The following is an 8,989-nucleotide window of genomic DNA, read 5'->3' on the forward strand; positions in this document are numbered from 1 at the left end:
AAGCAACAGCTGTAGTAGCCTTTTCACAAACACCCACGAGCTTTTTGGAAAAAGAGAATTTATCTTATGCATGTCAAATCCTTCACTAATCAGAAAGTTCAAATATTTATGTTTTACTAAGGAAGATTACAGTCAGATTAGAACTTAATAATGACAATTCTCTTTTGAGTCACCCTTCTATTTTCCAGAGAGGAGAAACAAACACATAAGAAGAAGTTTTTTTAATGATATTTAACATCCATAATACAAACAATAAGTTAAACACAGTAAAAATAATTTAAATAAAGATTGAGGTTCCAGCCCTCAGACAAATAATACAAATCTACAAAACAATAAGTTTAAAAATAAACCCAGAATAAGTCTTATAGAAAAAAAAAAAACTTCCATATAATATCAGTTAAATGAATCGAAATAAATTTCTGACTTTTGATGCTGCAGCATTCAACTAATGCCAAGTCCTTAAATCTTCTCCAGGGTGCAGAGGTACATGTAGAGACATAATCAGACTTTCCAGGGAACACAGACACCTTCACATGTCACCTGGAAGTCCAGCAAGTTTCCCATTTGCCTTTTTGCAGCACAGTTCTTAAGTGAAATACATTAAGAGTTTGTAATGCTGACTCAGCTACTACTTTTTTGCCCCCAACTTTTTGATGCCAAGCCTGATCACATTCTCAGTACTGGTCTTAACAGGCTAGGTTTGTGGGACTTGAGACAGTATTATTCAGTACAATGAGGGGAGATTTTGGACTCAGGTCAGGTATAAAATGAGTACTTAAGTAAGTTGAAACTGTATCAATATTTCCAGAGAAAATGCTGGTTCATAAATGAAGTAGACAGCTAACTAGCTATGCATAGTATCATGCATGGGAATACTCATTTAAATGTTAAATATTTTAGCTTCCCACTGAGTGGTTTCCAGGTATTTCAGAGTAGTAAGATAATACATCAACCCTCTCTCTGCCTCATGCTTCAGGAACACTGATGTGACTGACCACACAAGCATTCAAAATGAAAGCCGCTCATGGCATTCAGGTCTTCACTGTCCCGGTGTCAGTATAGGCATAATTTTGTTCATTTCAGTCCAGCTGTCAAAAATAAGTCACTTTGGTTCAGGAAGAAAACGACTTTTGGCAGCTAGCCCATTCATGCTAGTATCAATCCAGTTAAGGTACTGAGTAACTCTGGTATAAACACCAGGTTTGTTTTCCTTTGCACAGCCATCTCCCCAGCTGACAATCCCATAAACCATCATCCTGCCATTGTGCTCACAGACCATGGGGCCACCGGAATCTCCCTGACAACAGAAAAAGAACGTGTTAGGTCATTTTCTGCAGATGGAGCCTATGACTGTTTAGAGATAAGCAAGCTAGTAAAGACCTTTGAGCTAAAGCTTTGATCTTTGAGAACATTGGTTTGGCATCTGCTGTGACTTGAACAGTCTGTAAAGCTGAGGAGGCCTCTAGTTCCCCCAGGATACCAGGAGAATTGTTACCTTGGAAAACAATCCTCCATCCCCATCCTAAGTTTACAAGCACTGATACTAGATTAGTGATTCAAGGTCAAGGCCAACGTGCCCTATTCGTTATCACAGAATTGTCTCCCTGTCCATAAAGTACTTTTACACTTGAGGATGCTTGTTCTTTTCAGAGGCTCCTATGGTCACTCTGCCTAGTAAGGTGCAGGGAAATAAATCCCATTTTGAGGAACCTGGAGGAACTCAGTGTGCCCTGTAATCTAGCCTTGCAAAGCTATAGTTAATATGCAAACTGAGATTAGAATAGTTGCTAGTATAGCTCTGATGGATATCTATCAGCTGTTGCTTGAATAGATTGAAAATAAGGCCTTAAGGAAAAACAGTAGCTAAGATACTGCACTTCTTGCACCTCCAAAAAAGGTCCTGGAGGGGGTATAACCTGGGTTCCAATTTCATTCCAGATTTTTGGCCACACAACAGGTCAACTCCACTTAATATAGTAATTTCTAGTTACATTAGAGACTCTCGTGACTAATAGAATTACAAGATGCTGCCAGCTGATCCATATAGTAGTGTACGTGCATTTGAAATTATTTAGAAAATAAATCAAACCAATTTTACCTTGCAGGCATCAATCTGCCATGCGGGATCCCCAGCACAGACCATGTTGTCAGTAACTCTAATATTGTCGTAGTATTCATATTTGCATTTTCTCTGTGATATTAAGTTCACAGTGGCTGACATCAGTCTTTGAGCATAGAAGATGTCATCTGCATAAAAAAAAGTATTCCATTATTTTCACCCTCCAAGAAACAAAAAGCAAGAAACCATCCATAACAATTTCTGCAATTAACACAGCCATTCAAATTTTCCATTGAGGTTCTTACTTCCACCTTATGCAGTATTAGTTTGCTTTTACTGTTCATAAATAAGTTTTAAAGAGAAAAACAAATGATCCAAATGCAAAATATAAAGTTTTAGGCTTTAAAGGGAAATTTTGATAATTTTTGATGGAAATTCTGGACAAATGCAATCCTTTGCTAATCCTCCCACACACCTTTAATGTTTTCTGCTGCTCATCACATCAGAAACCATAAAAATTGTGGTTTACAAAATTGCCTTACTTTGTATGGTTGATGAGAGAGAGAAGCATCAGATAGGAAATGCCAGACAACTAGAGAAGCTGATAGCAAAGGTCATCTTCATGAGATGCATATGGAATGCATACAATAGAGAGGAATCCTTTTTTAATACTTCACAGATAGTGGTGTAAAAATCATCACATTCCCACCATTGTGGAAGACTAACTTCGGGAAGAGAAGTAATTTACTCACAAAAATCTTGTTTTCCATAGCCAGCTATTTCACAGTGAGTATTCTCTTTTAAGTAAAGGTTCCTCTCTGGCAAGCAGACTGTTCTGACGTACTTGGATTCTACTGCACACTGTCCAGAAGTTGTCTTTATCCTTACCAAAGCTATGAACCAAATCAGAAAAGATACAGTTAACCTTGTAAAGCAAGTTTTTCCCCTCAAGTTCTGACAATAGCAGTGCTTGGTACAGTTAATTGGAATAGTTACAATTATATTTAGTTCTGGTTACACAAGGCTCCCCTCATTGCTTTTGGAATGAGTCATTACTTAATAATAACAAACATTAGTTTCCCAACACTAAAATTGACAAATGTTCCCACTTGAACTTGTTTCCTCAAAGGATAGGGGCTGATAGCTCAGGCAAAGATAATCCACAAGAGTATCTTTGGATGTCTCAAAGATCAACTTTCTCACTGGCTGCAGAGGGTGATACCCACTATCCTGAATGGCTTACACAGATATTCTTGGATTTTCTTTACTTTAGAAGCAGCAGGAATCTGGAAGAGGTGGTAGAATTCTAAGTGTCAAGTATAAGAGTGACAAGTCTGTTTTGTTCAAGTTGCAAAAACCCATCTCTGACATGGTTGCTTTAGGAATAGGCTAGTGAAACCCAGACTTCCATAAAAGTCTGAATTAATTCAGGATACCCTTCAGCTAATGAGGTGGCTGATATGGCATTCTCATGCTATATGATGAACCTACTGTGCATGCATTTTTTCATCTTTTACTATACATACAGTCTGATCTTTAGACACATAATGAAATGGCAGAAATGCAATGCTGCCACCAGTGCTTATGGAAAAGCCATGTCTTCACAGGTCCAGAGACTGCCTGCCAGGTAATGCATCTGATATGTATCACAAACAAAACTTATACAAGTGCAAAAACTGTCAGCACAGGCGTAGTTTTCAGGCTGTTCCTGTTCCCCTTCTTCCCATCTCTGGTTCTGATCTTTTAGATGTATGCCACAATTATGCAGCCTTCACCTACCCCAGTGTGTTAAAGGCTTTTATCAAGACAACACTTACCAATATCATTCTCATTGCCACCTGTGTCATCTGTGAAGTCAGGGTGAGAGATGATCTCGTCAACTATGAATACTTGTTCTTTATCATCAGTAACATTCAGCATGGACTTTCCAAGGAACACTTTGTAGATAGATTTGTTTATTGGTCTTCTTGACCTTAGTAAGAATAGAGAGATTGATGAAGACCACTGATTTCTGAGTAAGGTCAACAACTGATATCTAGTCTCAGTTCTGTTTCATATTTATTTTAATGCTGATAAGAAAAAGTAAACTTTAGTCTGCTTTGAAAGTTGATCCAATATTCTGAAAAAAAAATCTTAATTTTCCATTTGAAGGGATTAAGATGGATATTCAGACATTTTGAAACATGCCTAACTAGTTGCTACTAATGAAAGGCGTTGGCCTTAAGAACCCCATACAGATGCCAAAAAGATCAGCTTTCCATAGAAAAGTCAACAACAAACACCTACAGATGTATTACACAGCTCATCATCAGTACAATTATTAGGTTTGGGGAAGGGCTGAGGTAAAAATGAAATCCTGGCACCAATATACACTGAATTGTTTAAAATGCATCCCCCACCCAACTGTCCACATCTTGCTTGTTCATTCTGCTAGATGCAGGCTTCCAGAGGCTTAATGTTTCTTTTAGTGCTCTTGTTCAATCAAAGGAAAATTCTTACTGTGGTGCATGTTCCAAAGGGTTGCTCAGGGAGCATCACACCAAGAAATCAGTTGAAGAAAGCATCAAATAAGAGGTCCATGGAATTGTAAACTTACGGAGTGTGGAAACAGTGTGCTGCTGTGAGCACCCAGCACGGGTCAATGAGGCTGCCCCCACACAGGAAGTGATCCATGCCCCTCACAGTTTGGAAGATGCCAGCTATCCAAGGCTGAGACTCAACCTCTGCCTGCCTTCCACCAACAATCTTGAAGTTCTTGCTGATGCTCCTTTGACCACATGTAGGCCCTGTGAAAGGGAAGATTTTATTCAGATGTTCTTACAAAAACTCCAAACTTGTGCTATTAAAAATAAAATTTTAAAAAACCAAACAAAACCCCAATTGTGTTGAAACTAATATTACTTACCACACTTCTCTATGTTGCAAGGTGTTTCTTGAATGGCAGATCCCCTTTTGGTGTAACACCAAGGTCTGCTCCTTCCATTTGGGTTTCTAAAAGATAAAAAGAGTTCTTTTCATAAGGGCAGTTTTAAGAATTCATAGTATTTTAAAATTCAAGTCATCTGGAAAAAACAAAATATTCTCTTGCAAGATATGCCAGGGAAAATAATGCTTAAGAAATTCACATTCCAAATACTTTTAGTCAATAATTCAGCTCTGTAATGTTATTTTTAAAAACATGTTTCTCAGTGAAGCATCTCTGGGGCTATGATAATGGAAGTATCACAAGAACAGTGATGCTTTTCTTACCTGCAGTAGCTGTGTTTGCCCAGCCCAAGCTGCAAAGCATTCTCTGAGTAAGCATGGTAATGACCCCTCCTGATTAGTGAGGGTAAGTTCCATGGCAAACATTTGTCTTCTGTTGCCATCCCTCTGTAGTCCTCCCCATTTTCAGTATAGCATGTGCTGTCAGTGTCTGAGAAAATAAATACTTTATTAGCAGCATACTCTTGTTTATAATTGTTCTATGACAGACATGGACAAATCCTTCTAATGAGGAAAAAAGTTCTTGCATTACATGCAAAAACAGGTGCAAAATCCACACTGACTAGATACTGTTATTAAATTTGCTCTGTATGGATTTTGAGCATTGAGTATCTTACACTTTAAAGCATGCATATTAATTATTTAACAGTTGAAGTGAAGTTCACAACCTAATAAGTTTGTCTGCTTCTGACCACCCACAAACTAGTTCATTTTTTCCACCCCAAACTAAAAATAAGTTTGAGGTAGGCAACCTTAGTGAGGAGGCAGGGACAAAAAAATTAGAGATCCTGATTTTGCATCAACATTTACTTGCTTCTCCTCATTTAGTCTGTTAGCATAAACTGCTAAAGGCTATCCAGTCATGTTTCTGAGTAATGTTTTCACTTGCCATTTCATATTAATTCTTTGACTATCTTTTAGACCTTTCCAGTCAATTTAGTTAGCATTAAGGAAGACAGATACTCTACCTAGTTCACAGTGAATCCCAGTGTATCCATCTGGACATATGCAACGAGTAATTCCACTAAAGAGGTAATAGCTAATGCATCTTCCGCCATTCAAACAAAGGCATTCTGTAAGTAAAAGACATCACTAATTATAGGCAAAACATATGAGTGCAGAGGTGAAATGTAATTAAAAACTAAGTTTTAGGGTGTTTCAGTATCATTAAGGGTCTTCTTGTATGAGTACAGGATAATAAGTTCCTTTTAGGTTCAAATAGAACAGGCAGATGCTTACCCTTGTGTTCTGATCTGCGTTTATATAGCTTGTAGTATTTCCAGCTATAAATCTATAGGAAAAGAAAAAAAAAGGATTTTTAAGGAGGCAGTTCCTTTTACGTGGTTTGATCATCCTTTCCCTACTGCATATCTTCAACAGTTTAGTTTTTTGCATGTAGCTACCTGCTGAATATGCTCTGTGAAATCTGGATATGAATGAGAAGTGGAGGTCTAATTAAGCAAAGCTGAATGAGGAAGGAAAACAAATCCCATGTCATGCAAAGAAAAGCCACAAAGAAAACCCCAAAAAAACCAGGATCAGAAAAACCCCACTGAACTGTGCCACTGCATCAGGTAATATTGCAATTATTTGTGCTGTAAGAACATAAGCAGCTCTTAATCATCACTGTCCCTAAAACAGGGAAGGAAAGTTCACCCTCTCCACCAAGCAGTGCAGCAAAGATGCAACATCCATCAATTGCCCCTATTGTTTTGGTGACTTTGGTACTTCACATTTGTGCCATAGAATGAAAGCAAAAAATTTTATTCAACAATGGATTGTTGTTCTGTCCTTCAAGGTTTTGCCTCTGCTTTGCAGGCTGGCTATACCTTTCTCCATTAAATAAGATAAGGTTTTTGAGATACTTAAAACTTACAGACTCTAGTCCCGTGACAAGTGTACCCAAGGTTACTGTGAGGAAGATGAGTAGCTTCATGTTGTTAGTTAACTTCTCCCTTTGTTCTTCTTCTATCGGTATTCTTTGATTCTGAAAATAAAAGAGGAATTTCATGTCATGCTGTAGCCTGCAGTGTCAGCTTTCTTGCTTCTGTTTCAGAATAAATTACAAGACAACTGATGAAGAATTAAGCTTTTACTTGCAGCAGGATAGCTGCTTGTTATTTCCATATATTAAATTAGAGGTTATACTTTGACGCTTTTTTTGTACAGGCAGCAATACAACCAGAATTTTTTAAGAGTGTAATTGAAGCAGGGAAAGAGAAATTGTAAAAAATCCATACTCCATTTTAGCAGTATGGACTAAAAGTTGGAAATTGGCAGATGCATTTAGCTGCTATCCAACTGTTTGTACCTATCTATCTGGCCATTGCCACCTTCAAGGAAAGCACTGAGCAGGCAGCTTCAGGGGGTGAAAGAGAAGGCTCCGTTTTTTAGTACCTCTGTAGTTATCAGCTGCATATTTGAGGCTCAGCACTTAGGTAAACCTGGCCACCTGACCAAGTGCCTCTGACCACTGCCAACTCTTAAAAATCTGCTGGTGATGTTGCCTCACTTATTTTCAGTATTAGAGGTTTACAACATATTCTGTCTTGATTTCTTACATGCAGCTGGATCTTGTAGCCAAGCATGTATAGCAATCTTTCCAATGGCAAATAATTATCTTGTAAGAACAATGGGGGTACAATAAAGTCCCATATGTCTTTTTCTCTTCTTAAATTGCAATGCAAGTCATGGGAGTATTTTTTTAAAGCATTCTCACTTTTAGAAAACTGTACAACTTGATTTTTAAAAGATGACTCTCAGCTATATTTACATTAGCAAAAAAAGCAATGCAGTAGAAGAGGATGTATGGAACTGAGCTAGTGCTAAAGACCTGCTCCACACTGTACCTGCTTCAGAGTTCTACACTGGACTAATTCCAGTTTGGTCCTGCAGACTGAATGTCTGCTGATATGTGGATTGCACCTTCTAGTTTTACTTTATTTGGAATAAATAGAGTGCAAGTACTCTATAGCTCATTACTGAACACTCCTAACACATGTTAAGTTCACATGCACAGTGGTGTAGACTAAAACATAGTGTATAGAGAAGATCAGTAGATTCATTTGGAAAATAGACACTACACAAATTAAAATGCTAATGCAGATGCAACCTTTGCTGGTAAGCAGGTATCAATGCAAGAAAGCAAATCATACCTCAGGTACTTGGCTGTGTATGCTTTTCAGATTCAGATGAAATTTCAGCAGCTATAGTTCCCTTAAACATTATTATGACAATTATTTTTAGCATATTTGGCAGCAATGAAAGCAATTTACTCCTTGCTCCTATAGTTACTTTCTCAGGCCCAGCCTCCACAGCACAAACAGCAGTACTGCTGATTCCTTTAAAAATTCTGACAGACTGTGGCAACTAGAACTGACCTTCCCCGCAGCCGCGATACTACATCGCGGCAGCTTTTTTTCCTTTTTGAATTTCAATGTAATTTTAAGAGCAATCGCTTCACCCCGATCTATTTAGACGCGGCACTGGCGCCTGAGCTGCCGACTGGGGTGAAGGACGCGGCACTTACCGGCGGCGGTGCGAGCTGGCGGAGCTGCAGCGGCGGCGGAGCTGCAGCGGGGCCGGCGCAGCGCGGCGCGGGCTCTATAAAGGCCGGCCCGGGGCGGGGCCGCCGCCGCTCGGCGCTCCGGCGCGCTGCTCACCGAGCGGCGCCGTGACTCAAGGAGGAAATTTTTTTATGCTGCTTTTTAGTTTCGGGGAAGGGGAGTACAGTCAGGGCGAGTACACAGCTTTGTTCGGGGTAAGATTTCTGGAAGGGGCTCCTTGGCTTCCCCGCGGCAGTCAGCAATTCATTAGGGACATTTATAAAAGCAAAAGAGAAACGTGAGTGAGAGCTATGAAAGGAATGACTAGAAACATGCCTGGAGACATGTCAGAATGATAACAGTGGTAACATGTATGTATACATACATTAGCAATAAACAC

General features: G+C 39.0%; 1 protein-coding gene across 1 annotated transcript; it reads right to left on the reverse strand.

Moving 5' to 3' along the window:
* Positions 1 to 206: 206 nt before the first annotated feature.
* On the reverse strand, positions 207 to 8,707 carry PLAU (plasminogen activator, urokinase). The gene is made up of 11 exons (XM_021549006.4): positions 8,574 to 8,707; positions 6,921 to 7,031; positions 6,284 to 6,335; positions 6,013 to 6,117; positions 5,309 to 5,474; positions 4,965 to 5,050; positions 4,656 to 4,845; positions 3,877 to 4,031; positions 2,812 to 2,952; positions 2,099 to 2,247; positions 207 to 1,297 (listed from the first exon to the last, which is right to left on the reverse strand). The coding sequence occupies exons 2-11, from the start codon at positions 6,978 to 6,980 to the stop codon at positions 1,103 to 1,105; spliced, it is 1,299 nt and encodes a 432-aa protein (XP_021404681.3). The 5' UTR covers positions 6,981 to 7,031; positions 8,574 to 8,707; the 3' UTR covers positions 207 to 1,102.
* Positions 8,708 to 8,989: the final 282 nt, after the last annotated feature.

The sequence above is a fragment of the Lonchura striata genome, chromosome 6 (genome assembly GCF_050655825.1).
Source record: "Lonchura striata isolate lonStrDom1 chromosome 6, ASM5065582v1, whole genome shotgun sequence".
NCBI classification, from domain to species: Eukaryota; Metazoa; Chordata; class Aves; order Passeriformes; family Estrildidae; genus Lonchura; species Lonchura striata.

What these genes read in the sequence shown, in the direction of transcription:
- PLAU (XM_021549006.4), bottom strand. Translation starts at nt 6,980, where the DNA reads ATGAAGCTACTCATCTTCCTCACAGTAACCTTGGGTACACTTGTCACG. An exon ending in TGGCAATGAGAATGATATTG is followed by an intron (nt 2,953 to 3,876) that starts GTAAGTGTTGTC and finishes TTTGGTTCATAG; the next exon opens with CTTTGGTAAGGATAAAGACA. An exon ending in CTATGGAAAACAAGATTTTT is followed by an intron (nt 2,248 to 2,811) that starts GTGAGTAAATTA and finishes TTTTTTATGCAG; the next exon opens with ATGACATCTTCTATGCTCAA.